This window comes from Triticum dicoccoides, chromosome 2A, assembly GCF_002162155.2.
Source record: "Triticum dicoccoides isolate Atlit2015 ecotype Zavitan chromosome 2A, WEW_v2.0, whole genome shotgun sequence".
NCBI lineage: Eukaryota > Viridiplantae > Streptophyta > Magnoliopsida > Poales > Poaceae > Triticum > Triticum dicoccoides.
The window spans coordinates 163,553,886-163,574,746 of NC_041382.1; the positions used below are offsets into that span (position 1 = coordinate 163,553,886).

At 44.6% G+C, this 20,861-nt stretch overlaps 2 protein-coding genes across 3 annotated transcripts; one reads left to right on the top strand and one right to left on the bottom strand.

Moving 5' to 3' along the window:
- The first annotated feature begins 6,472 nt into the window (after positions 1-6,472).
- Positions 6,473-10,526, top strand: LOC119353993 (transcription termination factor MTERF9, chloroplastic-like). 2 transcript variants are annotated; one of them, XM_037620700.1, is made up of 7 exons: positions 6,473-6,809; positions 8,031-8,103; positions 8,175-8,329; positions 8,422-9,111; positions 9,216-9,849; positions 9,945-10,225; positions 10,385-10,526. In XM_037620700.1, the coding sequence occupies exons 1-5, from the start codon at positions 6,561-6,563 to the stop codon at positions 9,546-9,548; spliced, it is 1,500 nt and encodes a 499-aa protein (XP_037476597.1). In that variant the 5' UTR covers positions 6,473-6,560; the 3' UTR covers positions 9,549-9,849; positions 9,945-10,225; positions 10,385-10,526. The 2 variants fall into 2 exon arrangements, with proteins under 2 accessions (XP_037476597.1, XP_037476596.1); XM_037620699.1 differs by having other exon boundaries at positions 9,945-10,526.
- Positions 10,527-11,938: 1,412 nt separating this feature from the next.
- On the bottom strand, positions 11,939-16,699 carry LOC119359202 (putative zinc finger CCCH domain-containing protein 51). Its single transcript, XM_037625499.1, has 8 exons — positions 15,975-16,699; positions 14,519-14,815; positions 14,206-14,355; positions 13,939-14,112; positions 13,145-13,236; positions 12,866-12,991; positions 12,649-12,741; positions 11,939-12,363 (listed from the first exon to the last, which is right to left on the bottom strand). The coding sequence occupies exons 2-6, from the start codon at positions 14,803-14,805 to the stop codon at positions 12,966-12,968; spliced, it is 729 nt and encodes a 242-aa protein (XP_037481396.1). The 5' UTR covers positions 14,806-14,815; positions 15,975-16,699; the 3' UTR covers positions 11,939-12,363; positions 12,649-12,741; positions 12,866-12,965.
- Positions 16,700-20,861: the final 4,162 nt, after the last annotated feature.

Consider the following 20,861-nt stretch of genomic DNA (forward strand, 5'->3'; position numbering starts at 1 on the left):
CACCACACGGGAACAGTTACGGGCACTCGATGCCGTCTGTATCAACTAAAGCTCTTTGGATGTGAGCGACTGAGCGGCGCGCACCCGGGTGGTCCGCATAAGCACTTGCATTGTATAAGGAGGTCGCCAGGACTGATCCCGTCCGCCCTCGTAACGTGCAGGAGTGCAAAGGGCGATGGACCCACCCCTGCGCGCTTAGGATGTAGACCGGCGTGTTGGCCTCTCTATTGAGCCTAGGTAGGGCTACGATGTGTTGATCTTCCGAGGCCGGACATGAACCAGGAAAGTGTGTCCGGCTAGAGTGATCGAGTGTGTTGGGTAATGTGGTGCACCCCTGCAGGGAAGATAATCTATTCAAATAGTTGTGTCCACAGTAACAGGATGACTTGGAGTTGTATCCCGATCTTTACAACTAGAAATGGATACTAGAATTGTGAAATGAATATGTTGGCTTTGGGATCTCTTTCTCGTAGGGAGTCGAGAAAGGATCTCTGGGCGTTAATACTACAGCATACTTGCTTAATAATATGTTACTCTATACTCTTCTAAATGCTGCAAGATGCTTTAAGATGCTAGTCTTCGATAGGCTAGGCTTTCCCCCTCTTCTGGCATTTCTGCAGTTCAGTCCAAAGATATAGCCCCATTCCTTTGATACTGATGCATAATTAGTTTAGATCTGATGTAAGTCTTGCGAGTACTTTGGATGAGTACTCATAGTTGCTTTGCTACATTTTTTCCCTATACCCAGTTGCTGCGATCAGATGGTGGATCCTAGGAGCCAGATGCCACCACTGACGACTATTACTACTCCCCAAGGGTGCCAACTACTACATGGAGACCGCCGACGACCAAGAGTAGTTAGGACCCAGGCAGGAGGCCTTGCCTTTTTGATCTATGATGATTTTGTGCTAGCCTTCTTAAGGCAAACTTGTTTAACTTATGTATGTACTCAGATATTCTTTCTTTCGCTGACTCGTTTATATTCGAGCTTATGTATTCAAGCCCTCGAGGCCCCTGGCTTGCAATGTAAGGTTTGTATTATTTTAATTTGTGTTTAGAGTTGTGTTGTGATATCTTCTCGTGAGTCCCTGATCTTGATCGTGCACAATTGTGTGTATGATTAGTGCACAATTGAATCGGGGGCATCACATCGCAGGAGCTCGAACCCCGAGTGGGTCGAGCCACTCACCCCTGCCAGCAATCCTGAGTGGGTCTAGCCAGTCACCCCGACCCCCGCGCTAGCGATCTGCATCAGCAAGTAGGAGGACATCTCTAGAAATTAGCAATGACACGACATACTTTTTTTGTAGGGAGGAGAGGAATCCGGACACAAACCTGGATCCGACTACAGGAGCCGCCGCCGGACCAGCAACAGGTAGCCTTACAATCCCTATTCTCCCTTCTCTTCTCTCCATCTCACCTCGTCTCCCCCTCGTCTCTTCTTCCCAGAAGACCGAGTCACCGTGGTCATGGAGCGCCGCCACTAGCCTTCACTACGATCTGTTGGGCTGGATCGTGACCTCTGCCACTTCCCCGGCGTTCCCCGCCTCCCGGAGCTCCGCCTATGTCTTCCTGCTATCGGATCGTGAGCGGCGCCGCTCGATCTGCAGCCCACAGAAAGTCTCAAACCATTTTTTATTTACTCACCGAGGATCGTGGGTTGAATCCCTGAAACCACAGGGTTTTATTTGTAAATTTTCTGAACAAAATATTTTTCTCACTAAGAAAGGACTGCGGGTTGAACACTAAAAAACACAGGGACTTTTCTGCAAAACTGCCGCAACGATGAACGGGCAGAAGCGATAGCCGCTTTATTATTAGGTAAAGATAAATATCTTTTTTTGGTCACTTGCATAGATTTTTGAATCCGTTGTTGTTCGCTTCTAACTTTTACATATGTTGAACTTCAAATTTCTTGAATCGTGTCATTAATACCTCCGAGGCACACTATAAGCATTGTGTCAAGTTTGGCATTGGACAAGGTTCATGTAGCACCCAAGGAATCTCCGCTAGCTCCTGCATAATGACGATCCTAAGGTGTCACCTTCCCACGATATATAGAAGTGAAAAAATGCATGCCATGTGGTGAAGGGTCGATATCACAACACAAATAACCAAAATAATCTGCAACACAAACAATATATATACAACAACTCCAAGGAGTCAAATTTAACGAATGAATGGGTCATTAAACCAAAATACAACTCATACAACAAAAGCGGATATACCTTGACTGGTAAGAATACAATTGACTTAAGTAGACTTAAACAAAAGAAAAGGCGTCCATTTACCTACCAGATCATTGTCTATGGGATAACCAGTTAACGTCATCCATCAACATACCTGCTTCACGAATCGATGTCGGCTGGATGGCAGCCATCTAGGGAAAAAGAGTAAATTAAGCAAGGTGGGTACTCGGCTATACTCGCAAGACTTACACAGACCTAAAACTATTTATCCATTTGGTTTGAATGGAAGCAGTACTGTGGTTTAGCGTCACAAGGACTAAGCATTCTACAGAGACACGCTACAACTTGTGTCTATTAGAGATAAGAAGAGAGAGCACATACAAGTAAAGAGGCACAGTCTTTTAGGAGAGAACTTGCTACGCAATAAAAATTATGCTACACGATCACATCCAAGAACACTATGCAGATGATGTGTAAGGTCAAACTCTCCAACTAGTAGCAAAGGTAGTGAAGTTGGTGTGGTGCAACGATTCCCACAGCTAGGTCATACCTACTAGCGCGAGAATTTCTCTGACATGATCCGCCAATCAAGAGTCGAAGTAAACAACCAACATTGCAGCAGCTCCACCATAGAGAGAGGGCCACGTCAAGAAGGAAGAAAGGAGGCACCTCTCATGTACGGTGCTGGTCAGAGGACCGACACCCTCTCCATCACTGCCCCCATCCCTTTCTCCATCTCCAACACCATGTTGGCCTATAACTCGTCCCAAACCTCTATGTACTTCACCTCCATGTTTGAGTAATTTATCTAGTTCTTGGGGAATAAGATGAACTTTGGTTTGTACCATAACCGAATAACTTGGGCGATATGAAATCCTCTTTTACATGTTTATGTTAATAATCTTTCTGATGTTGGGTGAAGTCGATCATCCAACATATGCCTCTTTTGAAAGGAAAGTTATTACTGTTGACATGGAGTCTGGTTGAGGAGGTCGGTTAGTGACATGTCCTATCTCACTTCATCCTGGAGTTGGGAAGAACAGTGGTGCCGTATGTGATATGGGGCTGTCGCATGCATGTATGTGTCTATACCTGGCTCCACCCATAAAGAGAAACATGAGAAGTGGCTTAGGTATTCGCAGAATGTATGGATAGTGATGATTCTGGACACCCCGAGAACACCCTTATTACTCAAGCACTGCCCTTTTATTTTATTAGTTATTTTATTTATGTTTTTTTACCTTTGATTGGTTTTTTAGATAAAATCACCCTTATTATCCTTTTCACTAGCAACCGGCGAATAGATTATTTTCAGATTGTGAATGTAGCCGCGTGAGTGACGAGATAGCTGTTGGGTTGGTAGTTGCCTCTGCAATCGCCCCCCTGGATCAACATACTCTACTTACTACAAATTCCAATAGCTCTGTGCATTTCCAGACCATCAACCGGATCCTCAGAGGCAAAAGGCGCGCAGAGCCCTCTAATCAAAAGAATCAGCCGGGCTAGAAAGGAAAGAATGGCAATTAATGCTCAAATGGTTTTCTGAAAACGTTCATAGTTTTTAATTTGTGTGAAATATTTAATGGAAGGACGAAATGAAAATGCAAAATTAAAATAAGAAAAATATTGTAATAATAACTATGAAACGAAACTAGGGAATTCGGGATCAGAGTAGGGACTTAGCGGGGCGCCACTCGGTAGATGCGGCTCATAAAGCACCAATCTTCCACGTGTCTTCTCCTATGGGCCGGCCCATCCAGCATCTTATTTTACTTTTGAAATTCACTCGGCTTTCCTTAATTTTTTCTTTAATGGTTTTTTCAAGCTTTTATTTGCTTCTTTTGTGTTTCCACTTCGCCTTTTTTTGTTTTTTATGGTTTTATGTTTCTTCTTCTTGTCCTTTACTCTTTTTTTCTACTCTATTCTTGTTTTCCCATTTTTTATTCTTTTTAAAGGAATTTTTTGGTAAACACGATGTTAACACTTTAAAAAACGATAAGGTCAATTTTAAAAATACGCGAACATTTTCTAAAAGTACATGATTTTTTAAACAAATACGAGAACATTTAAAAAATAAATGATCATTTTCTATATTAACATTTTTTTAAAAACAAGTGAATATGTAAATTTTTGAAAATACATGAATAATTTTAAAAATTGTGCGTCTAAAATTCAGTTTTTAATTACATTAACATTTCTAATTAAACAAATAATTATAATAAGAAAAAATTTACAATACACATACAACTTTTACAAGGATATGCCTCTTTATAATAACTTTGGATAATGGAGTAAGATCATGATAAGCTTGGAGAGCCAACGTTAAAACTCCGCCACTCATATGGAAATGAAGCCCAGAAGAAAATAGTTGCGGCGTAACCATCTTAGCAACGTGCCATATCTAAATCAGGATCTTGTGTAATTCGGTGATTTAAAAAAAACATGGGAACCGCGCGTTGGCCGGACTGAGATCGAGTGACTTGCCAAGTGAACAGTAAGGTAATTTTTTTAGGCAAACTCGCGGAAGCTTTATTAAACCGTCATAATGTTTACAGAAACGAACAAAAGCTCACCGGGGTGGCCTAACCAAACATGGCGGCCGGTCCCCAGCGTTAAAGCATGCTTCGCGAGGTTGTGAGCCTCGAAATTCGAGGTCCAGAATTTATGACTGAAAAAAAGTAAAAGACCTAGCTCGTTGTGTTATTTCTGTACCACCGCTCCATAAGACTCCGCCGTCCCCCCTTTGATCGCATCAACAACAGTCTTGCAATCTGACGCGACGAAGATTCACTGTTCATATATATATCCTCCTCTAACGCCAATGCTTCTCTGATGGCTAGGACCTCCAGAACCTCCGGGTCTTCGATGTTTTCTGAAGATGACAACCGAGGCACCCTTAAACACCTGAAATATCATGGTAGATCGCTCCCACAGCCCCAAAACGGCCAGCGTGTGAAACTGCCGCATCAACATTGATCTTCATGTGGTCATCCGAAGGTGGCTGCCATGTAGTTGGGCGTGGTAAAACTGATGCTGCCGCCCTCACCACAGTCTTCTTGAATTTGCTGCAAATCTGAGATATAACTCGTGATGAAAGCATGAGTAGAGAAAGGTGTTTTATAGATCCCTTCGTGTATATGGCCCAAAGTGTCACGATCATTGTGTTAAACTCAGCTTGTGGAAGAGATTCGCTCATCACGAACAGGCATTTCTTTGCTTGTTCTTCTCTCTGCATGCACATATGTTGGACAAGATCCTCCTTCGAAAGAGCCCACACACACCGGGAGTAGCTGCAGTCAATAATGAATGGCGCCAACTATCTTGAGCTCCACATAAAGCACACACATGTGATGAAGACATGTGCCGATGGTGCAGAACGTCATTGGTGGGAAGCGAGTGTTGCGCCAGCCTCCACGTGAATATCTTCAATTTTGATGGCACTTGCATATTCCAGATCGATGACCACACATTGTGTTCCACTACTCCATTAGACATCTCACCAGTGTCCTCTAGCCAAGCTTCTCTTCCCATCTTCATATTGTGAATTTTTTTGTAAGCCGAGCTGACAGAAAAACGTCTCTTGGAATCTCCCAACTATGCCCAGAAATCATCTACTTGCATAGTACATAGTGGTATCTTGAGAATCACCTCGGCATCTACCGACAGAAATATTTGTGTGACTAATTTCTCTCGCCATGCGGCCGCCGTTGGGTCAACCAGCTCTTGGACCAACTGCTGAGGGTCCGCCACCAACGATGAAACAAGCATCATTAAAACCCACCCTCGGGATCCAATTATGGCGCTAGATATTGGTAGTTAAACCATCCCTAATGCGCCTAATAACTCCATGGTGAAGAACATTCCTCCCATCTATAATGGCGCGTCAAACCTGAGATGGGTGTGACCCAAGATATGCTTTCATGAAAGATAATGTTGGGACATAAACAACTTTCAGTATGCGTGTATAAAGAGAATCAGACTCTTGTAGCAGCCTCCATGCCTGTCTTGAGAGTAAGGCAATGTTAAAAATTTCGAGATCACGAAAGGCTAAACCTCCCAGGTTCTTGGGTCTAGTCATGATGTTCCACGACACCCAACGCAGTTTCCTTTTACATTGTTTACTTCCCTATCAGAATTGACGGATTATGGAAGTTACACTCTCTTTGCAACGTCCAACCATCAAAGAGAAGAAAAATGCTCCTGCGCCGACTGGCCGACTCAGCGGCCCGGCCCAGCGGGGCCTTAAACCCCTTTACTACGCCCCCGAAAGATTCTCTCCTCGTCCTCATCCAAACCCCGACCGAATCCCCAACATCCCCCACCGCCGCAGATAAAAATCCAAATAATCGAAGCCCCGCCGTACTCTCGCCCATGGCGCTGCTGCAGCTGCATCCGCCGCCGCTGGCGGCGCTCGGTCGCTCCGTTCTCCCCTGCCGCCCGTTCCCCTCGGCGACCGCGACCGCCCGCCGCTCCCTCGCCTCGGTCGCCTTCTCGCTCCAGACCAACGTGCGCCTCCTCAAGCCCAACCGCCGCTCCCGGCGCTCCCGCTACCCCTACTACGACCTCGACGACGATGAAGAGGAAGAAGATGAGGAGTACGACGAGGACGACGAGAGCGAGGTGAGCTTCCCCAATACCAGTAATCATTGCCAAGTTGAGTAGGCCTTTGCTTCACTGCCAGTGCCTGGCTCTAGTCATGTGAGAGAAATGCGAACTGGGCTCTCACTTGGTTTTAAAATGTGCTCGTCGCAGGAGAATTTAATTGGACAATCGTATTGGTATAGAGCGTGATGTAATCTCTAGCTCAGTGTCTCGTGAAGATTTGGCATACCCTAGTCATCAAGGAAATACCTATTACCGTTTGTGCCTATTCTAGAATTTATACTTCCGGTATGCAGTTCGGAGGGAGTACAATTTGCATGTTTGATATGAATGCTTGTCTTCCCGTGCGTTCAGTTTTGGCTCTGTATCTCACATTACATCAGATCATTATAACCACATAATGTAGCACAGTTGATACTTTATCAGATTATAAGCACCGCATAATGTGGCACAGTTAATATTTTGTAGTGTAAGAACTTTGTCGAGGCTTCGTAAGGACTAGTGCCAACAAAGCATGAGCAATCAGCCATTTGGCAGGTCTTGTGTAGTTCTGTGTTTGGATATGAATTGCAATGGTCAGGATATCGGTAACTTGTACCATATCGGTCGGGTGCTGAGTAGGGATAAATAGGCGAATTTTCCAGTTAATCGCCTGATAAATAAATCAGTTAATTGGCTATTCGGTGACCCACCGAGTAGCGATTAACTGACCGAGATGCAGATTAACTGGCCGATATTTGGAACAATGATGAATTGTCAGTGCTGTTACCATTGTACCCTCCCGAGTCCTGACAAATGGTCTGAGATTTGCTAGGAGAGCTGGAACATATTGACCAAACTCTTCTAGCTCCTTTTAGTTTCGGTAACATCAGATGCTTCTGTGCTCACATGCAAACAATACATACTTAAAAAGGATATTGCGATACAACGTGTTCAATTGCCCCTTCATATATTAGTGACACATGACGCCATAGTGAATGCTCCCATGTTTTGCTATTTAAAAGGGTGTTATCATAATGAACAGTGGTCTATCTAAACCCAGTGTACAGAATTTCCTTGGAAGGTGTATGTCACATGTTGTGTTGACACACTGCTCATACTACATCATTAGATGCTGCGTTTGAATTATTATGCAGAATTTTGTCTAAAAAAATCACTTATGTTTATCTGCTCATAAAACAAATATTACAAACTCACTGTTCCAGTATATCTTACTCTATATTGCACTACTCTTTTCAGGACGATTTATCAGGTTTGGAGTATCCTGGTGTCCTTTATACAAACAACCCGCGTGCTCCGAACAAGAGAGCAGGTATACTTAAGCTATGTAAAATTTCTTAAAAACAATGGTACCTTGTATTGAAACCTGGCTCTATGCTTCAGGACGAAAAACACAACTGGTGAAAGAAAATTGGGAAGGAAGGCGGCCCAAAACTCGTGATAAACATGCTAGTCCAGGAAGGTCTAATTCCCTCCAGCCCAGGAGCAAAATAAACAGAACATTACTAAATCTTACAAGCATGAACAGTGAAGTAGAGGTAGATTTCTAAGATCAATTCAGTATGTGCATGTTTCTGGTCCATATTTCAGTATGTAAGGTACGTTGACTAACAAAGATTTGTTGTTGCAGTTGAAAAATGAAAGCATCTCTCGTATTCTGTTTGAAAAATTGCAAGAAGAATATGACTTTGATGATAAATGGTTACCGCTTATTGATTACCTGTGCTCATTTGGACTGAGGGAATCCCATTTTACTTACATTTATGAAAGACACATGGCTTGCTTGCAAATCAACCGGGCTTCTGCAGAAGAAAGGTTGGAGTTCCTTCTAAGTGTTGGTGTTAAAAGCAAGGATCTGAAGAGGATGCTGGTCAGACAGCCGCAAATCTTGGAATACACTCTCAGCAATCTGAAGTCTCATGTTGCTTTTCTGGCTGGCATTGGTGTTCCGGATGCACGTATGGGGCAAATTATTTCTTCTGCCCCTTCATTTTTATCTTACAGTATTGAGCAGTCCCTGAAGCCAACTATAAGCTATTTGATTGAGGAAGTGGGTATTGAGGAGAGGGATGTGGGAAAAGTGGTGCAGCTAAGCCCTCAGATTCTGGTGCAGCGAATTGATAATGCGTGGAAATCTCGATTTCTTTTTCTCTCAAAAGAACTAGGGGCTCCCAAAGATAGCATTGTCAAAATGGTCACAAAGCACCCACAGCTGCTTCATTACAGCATTGAGGAGGGCATCTTGCCTCGAATCAATTTCCTTAGAAGCATTGGCATGAGAAACTCTGATATTCTCAAAATATTGACAAGTCTTACTCAGGTATTACCATATGTCCATATACATGTTATCATTCCTCATCCTTATATCTTTGCTGTTGCTATTAAGTGTCTCTCGTGGTAAATGTATCCTGCCATGTTTTTCAGGTGCTATCTTTGTCGGTGGAGAAAAATCTCAAACCAAAGTATCTTTATTTGGTCAATGACCTTAAGAATGAGGCTCAATCCCTGACGAAGTACCCCATGTACTTGAGCTTGTCTCTTGAGCAGAGAATTCGTCCCCGTCACCGTTTTCTTGTTTCATTGAAGAAAGCTCCAAAAGGCCCATTTCCTCTTAGCTCCTTTGTGCTTACAGATGAGCGTTTTTGCCAGCGGTTGGCTGGGACGAGCTTAGAGAAGTACCATACATTTAGACAGAGCTTGCTGCTGACAGGTTTCGAAGATAAGACTGGAAGGAAACCATTGGCATCACGACGGTAGATAGTTTGAGGAACTTGACCATAGGCAAGAGGGTTGCTTCTGACTTCCGTGCCTGTCCTCACTGTAAGAAAGCTCCAGAGGGTCTATTTCATATTAACCTCCCTCGCGCCTGTGGACGAGCATTTTTGCCATCAATGAGCCTTTGACTAACTTAGAGAGAGAAGTAACATACATCGAGACAGAGCGTCTGTTGGCAGGTTTTGCCGAGAAGTCTGAAGGAAATTGTTAGCACCAAGGCAGTAGATGATTAATATTCAGCTGATAGGTTGCGTTTTAGACTATGAGCCTGTCCTTCCTCACTGTAAGATGACCATCTTACACAGCACTTTCCTTTTCTTTCTGTGTCTTCCGGTTGTTATTTTGCGTAGTTCTAATGATTGATCTACTATTTTCCAGGAAATGGCCTAGGTTGCTGGCCTGGTTACCCCTCTGTTCAGCTGTTGCCTTGTGAAACATCTTGTAGAGTCTTTCTGATAGCTCCGGATCAACTACAAATGGATGGTTCATCTGACAGAACAGCATCCACCGGAATAGCTGATCGAACATTCTGCTAACTGCTTAAAGAGTAGCTGCCTTGACTTCTACTTACGGTTAACCGCAACTTTCGAGCAACATATTAAGTCTAGCAAAACTGCAGCTTGACCATATAGCGTGCAACTTCTGTGTCAGACATATACGTCCTCCGTTCCCAAATATTTGTCTTTCTAGGCATTTCAAATGGACACAACATACGGATGCATGTAGACATATTTTAGAGTGTAGATTCACTCATTTTGTTCCGTATGTAGTCACTTGTTGAAATCTCTAGAAAAACAAATATTTGGGAACGGAGGGAGTAGTAGGCTATAGTAAATTTTCTTCAGGGTTGTAATGATAGAGATTATGCGGTTGAGATTTGCCTGTAATGGTACTAGTACTGTGCCTACGCCCTCCCTGTCTCTCACAGGGTTATGATGGGAATCACACTTTTAAAAACTATACCGTCGAGGGATCTCAGCAGGTGCAGTAGCGGAAGAAGAAAACGAGTGCAGCATTCGACGAGGGGCCACATGTACCAGAAAATGCTGGGGTCATGTGCTTCTGAGCGAATTTTTCCGTCAAGTTTCAATATTTCGTTACTAAGTTTAGGATGTATGAATCTGAAAAATTTCACGCAACAGCACGTGTGTATTTGCAGTAATGTAAAAGACAAGATATGTGTATTTCACACCTTTCCTTTTCTTTTCTTTATATAACGCAAATATATATGGAAAACGCTTGGCTTCTACCGGCGGATCGTACGTGAGCATCCGCAAGCTCATCCTTACGGCGCGTGTCTTAACCGAGCGGTCCTTTTTTTTCTTTCTTTCGGTCAACGTTATCGCTGCTGACTGTCCACTATGACGAGTTTTCACAGCATGGTCTTTGTTGCAAAAACTGCAACAAGACCTATGTTGCAGAAAAAATAAATTTGTAATGAGACCTCTGTTGCAAAATAAACTAAATTGCAACAACACATCTGTTGCAAAAAAATAAAATAAAACTGAAATAAGGCCTCCGTTGCAAAAAAAATATTGCAACATTATCCGTGTTGCAGAAATTCCCCGCAACACACCCTGTGTTGCAATGATAAAAAGTGACGCTCAATCGCTCAATCCATTAAAGCCGATGACTTGCGAGGCGGTGTATCTTATAAAAATATCCGTCGGCCGGGTAGCAGCACCTAACATATATTGGCAGTGGCGGACGCAGGGGGGTGGCCAGCCAGGGCCCGGGCCCTCCCCAACATCCTAATTTCCTTTGTATTATGCATATGAACAGTGAATTTTTTTTACTATTGCCTGCAGCCGGCCCTCCCCAACATCAGATTATACGCATCCCTGCCTCCGCCACTGTATATTGGCTCAAATTTTGTATGTTCATACTACATACAACAATATGTACCCCGCCATCCTTATTCGAAATGTTTACAACATACACATGTGTGTTTTGATCATCTGAAATTAGCCGGCTTCAGCCGCGTCAGTTCGCACGCACTGTTTGGTTTGGGGCTTGGGAGCTAAAAAAGGCAGCCTTTTGTTTCCGGTGGTGCCAACTAAAGGAAGCTTTAGCTCTAGCACTAGCATTGTCCCACTTAAAAAAAAACAAAAAACTGGCATGTAGGAGTACTAATCTCAAGGCAATTCAAAAATGATGTGCAACAATTCAAAGAAAATCTGGCATGTACTAATCTCAGGTTGGTACAAAATAATCACCACTTGTTCCTATCACCAGAGTAATGCAACTCTCTCTCGAAGATAAACAACAATGACGTACAACTAAACAGGTAAGCAAAACCCAATGAACCAACTGAAACTGAAGATATCTTCCATCACTCTCTCCGAAAGAGACGCACAGGTCTCAGTGTCATATGCAAACACAAACTGTTTCTGTTTTGCTATTAACTACCAAAAAAACTCAGTGTGTAGAGTAGAATTACAAGGATTCTTAGATCATGCATCAGCAGGTCATAACAGCAGGGGGGTTGACCCCAAACCTAATCAACCAAGGAAAGCGCTTCAATGTACAAAAACTTCCCTTTGTTTATATGATCTATCTAAGAGGAAACCATAGAAGCGTTTCAGTAATCAGTATAGTGTACTCAAGTTTGCTGCGTCTTTAGTATACTCATCTAATCTACAATCTATGTCTGGAGTGTATATGTATCGAATGGGAGTCGACAACATCTGAATGGGGAACTCCGTTCCAATCCACTTATACTTGCGCCACTGGCTGGTCAGGTCAGGCCTCCTTGTAGAAACAGTCGACATCTGGAAGAGCGGCAGCGATCTCGTCCCTGCAAAAGAGCTCACATGGTTCAGATCTGCTACTACTAGACTAACCAACAGGGGAAAGGCAACAAAAATGATATCGGAATGGGAAATAACAATGGCCGTTGCTACTCAAAATAATACAGAATATCAAATAACGCGCAACATCTGAAGTGCTCCGAGTCCAGCATAATTTGGTTTGTCGCAACCATGATAAGGTCAGCCATTCTAGGTAGCATAACAGCTCGATTAAGCATCCTAAAAGTCGATAGATGGTAGCTGAAAATGCCGACATAAATAGGAAAACTCACATATCTTGTTGTGCTGCGCCTCCATCCGGCACACCTGGCACTTCATCCGGAACACCTGGCACTTGTCCTGCCGCTCCATTCCCAGCAGGGTTCCTGTATTTGCAACACTTCCAGACTTGAGCATTCAGAGTTTGCAATTGCAAAAAAAGTCCCTTGTTCCTGAACTTGTAATATTTAAAATATATTGGGTAAGGTAAAAAAAAGAAGGAAAACTCACATATCTTGTTCTGCTGCGTCTCCATCCAGCACACCTAGCACGTCATCTGGCACTGCAACCGGGGCATTTGGCACATGTCCTAGCCCTCCACCCGGGCCATTCAGCCCATGATTCCCAGCAGGGTTCCTGTATTTGCAACACTTCCAGACTTGAGCAGAGTTCACAAATGCCAAAAAAAGTCCCTTATTCCTGAACTTGTAATGTTTAAAATACATTGATGAAGGTAAAAAAGAAGGAAAACTCAGATATCTTGTTGTGCTGCGTTTCCATCTGGCGCACCTGGTTCTTGTCCTGGCACTCCACCCAGGGCATTTGGTACATGTCCTGGCCCTCCATCCAGGCCATTCGGCCCATGATTCTCAGCAGGGTTCCTGTATTTGCAACATTTCCAGACTTGAGCATTCAGAGTTCACAAATGCAAAAAAACAAGGTCCCTTATTTCTGAACTTGTAACATTTAAAAATATATTGAGTAAGGTACGGCCTAACTAAATCAGTGCTCCAAAAATAAACTAATTCCATGAATTGAATTAATGAACGACAGGGACACTTTATAAGTACCCCAAAATACAAAATAAACGAAACCAACATAACCTAAATGAAGCATAAAATCAAACCAGCAGCTTACGGAGAGAATAAAGGCTAGTGATGTTTACAGAATATGGTATAGGCCACCTAGATACACAAAAAAAAATTCAAATCAGTAGCCTAATGTGTAGCCATGTCACTAGGAAGCAAATGACAACAACAAAGCTTGGAAATCAAATTCCGGGACTGACATCCTAAATGGATAATGATGCTGGAAAAGGAGACTAGTCCACAAAGTCAAACAAAAGAGAAGTCGATAACAATCAGCAACTGACTAGTCTGAGAAATGCCAAAAATAAAGTAAGTCATAAGAGCTTAGAAAAATGTCATGCGACATTTCCACCATAGCTAACAGTAAAGATTCTGTATGTGTGAATAGCACACATGAGATACTGTTTTAACAGAAATTATAGATCTACGTTTACACTATATGATAGGATAACGTAAAAGGAAGCAAAATAAAGCAACCATGTACTAAATCGTTACCACAGATAATAGGGGATATAGCGGTCCACGTGAAGTCTTGCTCCGGAGATGAAGTGAGGGACCTCAGGATTCCAGTTTGATAAAAGCAGCCTCACTGTCCCAGGGAGCATGAATCTCACAAAACCATATGACCTTCCATGCGGAATAGTCACAGACACGACAGACCCGAAATTGCTGGAACAAACATCATAAATAATATTAACATAATGACATAGCACTTGGGATCTTTATTTAAAGGGCCTGAACGCTTAAGTTACAAGACGATACCTGAAATACGAATGAACCTTTGATTCAGTGCATATTTCTCTACTTTGAGCAGAGAAGGTGATATAAATCCGAGTTTCACTATTGAAATCCATCACATTTGGATTGTAGGCTGGTGGAGCAACCTCCAACAGGATTACATACCATTGAAAGCTGTTTTGAAACATCAATGGTTATAAATCAGAACGTCTAGAAAAAGAAAAGAGATGTGTCTCAATTTTTTTCAGAAAGGTAAAGAGATGTGTCTCATTGCTAATTTAAAGTGAACAAAACAGACAACTAAAAGAGAGATATTAGAAATGAGACCACAGAAAACCTGTCATGAAACAAATAAATCGTATGAAGACGCCAGAGCAAACTCAGCAGGTGATCAGGATTCCCATCCTGTCCGTCTTGCAGAAGCTTTATGTGCAACTCAGAGCAATTCCGTGGCAAATCCACTACTGGGACAGGAAAACCATGCATCATATGCAGAAATACCCTGATTTGGATCTCTATCCTCCCAAATGAGTCAAGTCCATGAGAGAACCAACAGTCTGAACCATACTTGCAAGATCCATCAATCATGTAGAAGCGGCAAGGCTGGTCAGACCTCCAAACCATTTTCTGTTTCCTGTGCCACAGAGAACATCAAGGAAAATAAAAAAATAATAAATTGGTGTCATAAATAATTAATATCACGGAAACCATTCTCTGTTTCCTGTGCCACAGTAAGAAACAATGGCATGTATTCACCAGAATTTCACGTTGCCCATTTTGCACTTCAAAAAACTGAAGAACAAAAATCCAACCAGAGACCACTAGAACGTACTCCATATATTATACCATATAAACTGGCAATCAACAGAAAATATAGGGTAAAGTAGCATATCCACGACCAAGAACCAGCCAAGAACCTCCAGAATTCCATCAAAATCAATATTGATGCACCAGCTAATCCACATTTGACCCCGCAAGAACTCATCAAGCTAAGAAAACCTGGAATCATGCTTCTGTGCCCCTAAAGCGTTAATGTACACACAGGCGGGAGCAGAAAGAAGGAAGGTAACGTATTCGTGACCACGAACTATTCTAGTCCCCAAATCGCCTCCAGAAGTCAACCAAAATTGGTACGTTGTATTTGATATACTCCACAAATTAACCCCGCAACAAATCATCAAGCCAAAAAAACTTGGGATCGTGCTTTTTGTGCCCCTAATCCTAATGTCCAAAACTCTTGTAACTCTGGCCGGGAAGCAGAGCAGCACGGGCGGGAGGACCAAGAACCATTCTAACCAAGCAACCTTATGCAAAATTCCACTAAACTTGGTACTGCTGTACAATATACTCCACAAATTATCCCCGCAGCAAATCATCAAGCCAAGAGAACTTGGGATCGTGCATTTGTCCCCCTAAATCCTACTGTATGTCCGAAACTCTTGTAACTCCGGCCGGGAAGCAGAGCAGCACAAGCGGGAGGACCAAGAACCGTTCTAACCAAGAAACCGTACCATATTCCCACGAAAATCGGTACTGTCGTACGAAATGCAACACAAATTAACTCTGCAAGAACTCGTGAATCCAAGAAAGTTGGAAAGATTCATCTGCACTCCTGAATTTTAACGTCCAAAGGTCTTCTACTCCGGGAAGAAGAGCAGCGCAGGAGGGGAGGGGATGATCAAGAACGAAACACCATGCCCAGAACTCAACCAAATTCGGTAATGTTGTACAAGATACGCGCTCCGCAGATAAACCCCGCAAGAAATCATGCGTCAAGATCGTAATGTACAAACCTGGTCTTTCTCCGCTCCAGGAAGGGTTCAGCACACCGAGGAAGGGTTCAGCATACCGAGGAAGGGGACGAGGCGGGGGCTGTATATGATGCCTGCGCAAGCTTCTCCGCTCCGGGAAGGGTGAAGAAGAGGGCGAGGAAGAAGACGGTGAGGCGGAGGCTGTATATATGACGCCCGCGCAAGCTTTCGCCTTTGAAAGGAGACGGTAGGCAACCTCGAATTCGCAGCATTGGGCCTGGGCCTGGGCCTGTCCGGTACGCCCAAGGCATGACTTAAGAAGCCCCGAGCAGCATTGGGCCTGGTGCTGGAAAGGCCTCCGCTTGGCTCACTAAGTCCTGGCGCGCCGCCGCCTCCGGTGCGGTGGGAGCCGCCGGAGAGAGGGGCGAGGGGAGGCGTCGGCCCAGCCGCCGCAGTTCCGCATTCCCTGTCGTGGTGGTCGGCACCGACGCCGCCGACCTTCAATTTCACGGAGGGGGCGGCGACCAATCTCGCCGTGGAGCGTCGCTGCGGAGATGCCCGGTGTCGAGCGGAGCGACTGAGCTGGGTTGAGGACAGAGAAGCGGCGTTGCGGATGCTCGGCCTGGATCAAAGCGACGGAGGTCGGTGGAGAAGAGAGAAGCGGCGGTGGGTGCGCTATTGCGGTGGCTGGCGCGCCTCTGCAGGAGTCTCGTGGTGGGTCGTGCGAGGAAGAATCGCATGCCTTCAGTCAAGTAAGCAGGAGAAAAATTCACTACACGTGCATTTACTTGGGCTGGCGTTAACTTTAGTCTCTGTGATTACAAATACCCGAAATATAATCACCAAACTTGCTCTAGGAGATCGTCTACGGTCCATTATACAGTTTTATGTACGTATACAATGAGTTGGCTCGAGTCAACCGATGCCAAGTGTGCATTGACTACCACATGTGCCCAGCTCGCTGGAATACGCATGCACGCAGTTTTTTTTTTTGCAAAATTGACAGTTATTAAAGATCTACCCCCCACTTGTTCGCACACCTGGCCGGACCGAGCCACACCCGCTCGGACCGAGCCCAACCGCTGCCGCTCCCAACCCTATCTCGCAGACTCCGTCGCCGCCGCCTGAAAGTGCAAGTACCCCTAGGTGATTTTGGTAATTTCTAACAACATATAGCTTATTGAGCTAATGCTATTTCATGATTAATATTTCAGGAAAGTTCAATGATTGGCATGGCATGGATGAGAAAAGTGGACCCCTAAAAATGCTAAGGACAAAAGGATTGACTCAAGCTCAAAGCTCAAAACTCTACATTTTCTATTTTAGTGATCTAAGATCACATTGAGTCTATAGAAAAAGTCAATACTATCAAGGAGGTATGAGGTGTTGCTTAATGAGGCTCTTCCTCAAAATGCTTAGTGATATGCTCCAAAGCCCTCAACTACTTTCTCACATCCATGTATGACCTAAACCAAAAGTCAAACTCGGCCCCGCCGATTCTTTCTATCCGGCACCACCGAGTTCAGATGTCATAGCCACTGCCACAAACCCTAGGAAAATCGGTCTCACCGATAGAGATCCCGGTCTCACCGAGATGGGATTGTAATCTCTCTGTTTCCCTTCGTAACGTTTCGGTCCCACCGAGATGAGCAATCGGTCCCACCGAGATTGCAATGTAAACTCTCTGTTTTCCTTTCGTAACATTTCGGTCTCACCGAAATGAGCGAATCGGTCCCATCGAGTTTACCTAACCAACTCTTTGGTTAGCTTATTACCAAAATCGGTCTCACCGAGTTTGTGTAATCGGTCTCACCGAGATTACGTTATGCCCTAACCCTAACCATATCGGTCCTACCGAGTTGCATGTCGGTCCCACCGAAAATCCTAACGGTCACTAGATTTGCTGATTCGGTCCAACCGAGTTTATCAATTCGGTCCCACCGAGATTGGCAAGTTGTATGTAATGGTTAGATTTTGTGTGGATGCTATATATACCCCTCCACCTCCTCTTCATTCGTGAAGAGAGCCATCAGAACGAACCTACACTTCCAACTTACCTTTTCTGAGAGAGAATCACCTACACTTGTGTTGAGGCCAAGATATTCCATTCTTACCATATGAATCTTGATCTCTAGCCTTCCCAAGTTGCTTTCCACTCAAATCTTCTTTCCACCAAATCCATATCCTGTGAGAGAGAGAGTTGAGTGTTGGGGAGACTATCATTTGAAGCACAAGAGCAAGAGTTCATCATCAACACACCATTTGTTACTTCTTGGAGAGTGGTGTCTCCTAGATTGGCTAGGTGTCACTTGGGAGCCTCCGACAAGATTGTGGAGTTGAACCAAGGAGTTTGTAAGGGCAAGGAGACCGCCTACTTCGTGAAGATCTACCGCTAGTGAGGCAAGTCCTTCGTGGGCGACAGCCATGGTGGGATAAACAAGGTTGCTTCTTCGTGGACCCTTCGTGGGTGGAGCCCTCCGTGGACTCGCGCAGCCGTTACCCTTCGTGGGTTGAAGTTTCCATCAACGTGGATGTATGATAGCACCACCCATCGGAACCATGACAAAAACATCCGTGTCTCCTATTGCGTTTGAATCCTCCAAACCCTTCCCTTTACATTCTTGCAAGTTGCATGCTTTACTTTCCGCCGCTCATATACTCTTTGCATGCTTGCTTGAATTGTGTTAAGATTGCTTGACTTGTCCAAAGTTGCTAAAATCTGCCAAGAACTAAAATTGGGAAAAGGATAAGTTTTATTTGGTCAAGTAGTCTAATCATCCCCCTCTAGACATACTTTCGATTTTACAAGTGGTATCAGAGCTTTGGTCTCCATTTGCTTTGATTTCCATAGCTTTTGGTAGTCATAGCCTTGGTTTCACAACCTAGGAGAGTATGGCGTCTAGCGAGGGAAATTACCACCGTAGAGGTCCTTACTTTGATGGTACTGATTTTGATAGTTGGAAGCATAAGATGAAAATGCATATTCTTGGACATAACCCCGCCGTATGGGCTATCGTGTGTATTGGCTTGCAAAGTGAATTCTTTGATGGGAGAGAACCGAACCGTGAAGCTACCGCGAAAGAGTTGTAGATGCTGCAATACAATGCTCAAGCTTGTGATATCCTCTTTAACGGATTGTGCCCCGAAGAATTCAACAAAATCAGCCGTCTTGAGAATGCAAAGTAAATTTGGGATACTTTGATTGATATGCATGAAGGTACCGACTCCATCAAGGAATCCAAGTTGGATGTGCTTCAAAGCCAGCTTGACAAGTTCAAAATGAAGGATGGTGAAGGTGTCGCTGAAATGTACTCTAGGCTTGCTCTTATCACAAATGAGATCGCCGGCTTAGGAAGTGAAGAGATGACCAACAAATTCATCATCAAGAAGATCCTAAGAGCTTTGGATGGAAAATATGATACCGTATGCACATTGATCCAAATGATGCCCAATTACAAAGATCTCAAGCCAAGGAATGTTGGGGATCGTAGTAGAAATTTAAAATTTTCTACGCATCACCAAGATCAATCTATGGAGTAATCTAGCAACGAGAGGAAGGAGAGTGCATCTACATACCCTTGTAGATCGCTAAGCGGAAGCGTTCAAGTGAACGGGGTTGATGGAGTCGTACTCGTCGTGATCCAAATCACCGATAATCCTAGCGCCGAACGGACGGCACCTCCGTGTTCAACACACGTACGGTTGGGAGGCGTCTCCTCCTTCTTGATCCAGCAAGGTGAGAGGAGAAGTTGAGGGAAAACTCCGACAGCACAACGGCGTGGTGGTGATGGAGCTCGTGGTTCTCCGGCAGGGCTTCGCCAAGCACTACGAAGGAGGATGAGATGTTGGAGGAGGAAGAGGGCTGCGCCAGGGGAAGGGTGCGTCTGCCCTCTCTCTCCCTCACTATATATAGGGGGAAGGGAGGAGGGGGAGGCGCCCTAGGGTTCCCTAGGGGAGGGGCGGCGGCCACAGGGGAAACCCTAGATGGGTTTGGGCGCCCCCACCCCCTAGGAAACTTGCCCCCCAAGCCGGGAGGGGCGGCTGCCCTAGGGGTGGCGCCCCCACCTCTTCTGGTTATGTGAGATGGGGTGGAAGGGGCGCTCAGCCTCTTAGTGGGCTGATGTGCCCTCTCCCCTTGGTCCATAAGGCCCCCCCAACGCTTGCCGGGGCCTCCGAAACCCATTTCGGACACACTAGTCATCACCTGGTACCCCCGGAACAATTCCGGACTCCAATACCCTTTGTCCAATATACTGATCTTCACCTCCGGACCATTCCGGAGCTCCTCGTCATGTCCGGGATCTCATCCGGGACTCCGAACAACCTTCGGTAACCACATACTATTTCCCATAACAACTCTAGCGTCACCGAACCTTAAGTGTGTAGACCCTACGGGTTCGGGAACCATGCAGACATGACCGAGACAACTCTCCGACCAATAACCAACAGCGGGATCTGGATACCCATGTTGGCTCCCACATGTTCCACGATGATCTCATCGGATGAACCACGATGTCGAGGATTCAATCAATCCCGTATACAATTCCCTTTGTCCAGCGGTATTGTACTTGCCCGAGATTCGATCATCGGTATCCGATACCTTGTTCAATCTCGTTACCGGCAAGTCTCTTTACTCGTTCCGTAACACATCATCACGTGATCAACTCCTTGGTCACATTGTGCATATTATGATGATGTCCTACCGAGTGGGCCCAGAGATACCTCTCTGTTTACACGGAGTGACAAATCCCAGTCTCGATTCGTGCCAACCCAACAGACACTTTCAGAGATACCTGTAGTGTACCTTTATAGCCACCCAGTTACGTTGTGACGTTTGGCACACCCAAAGCACTCCTACAGTATCCGGGAGTTGCACAATCTCATGGTCTAAGGAAATGATACTTGACATTAGAAAAGCTTTAGCAAACG

Coding starts and splice junctions, on each gene's coding strand:
- LOC119359202 (XM_037625499.1), bottom strand. CDS start 14,805: ATGGTTTGGAGGTCTGACCAGCCTTGCCGCTTCTACATGATTGATGGA. Junction 14,356..14,518: donor ATTTATTTGTTTCATGACAG/GTTTTCTGTGGT, acceptor GTTTCAAAACAG/CTTTCAATGGTATGTAATCC. Junction 13,237..13,938: donor TATATCCCCTATTATCTGTG/GTAACGATTTAG, acceptor TTGCAAATACAG/GAACCCTGCTGAGAATCATG.
- LOC119353993 (XM_037620699.1), top strand. CDS start 6,561: ATGGCGCTGCTGCAGCTGCATCCGCCGCCGCTGGCGGCGCTCGGTCGC. Junction 6,810..8,030: donor ACGAGGACGACGAGAGCGAG/GTGAGCTTCCCC, acceptor TACTCTTTTCAG/GACGATTTATCAGGTTTGGA. Junction 8,104..8,174: donor TGCTCCGAACAAGAGAGCAG/GTATACTTAAGC, acceptor TCTATGCTTCAG/GACGAAAAACACAACTGGTG.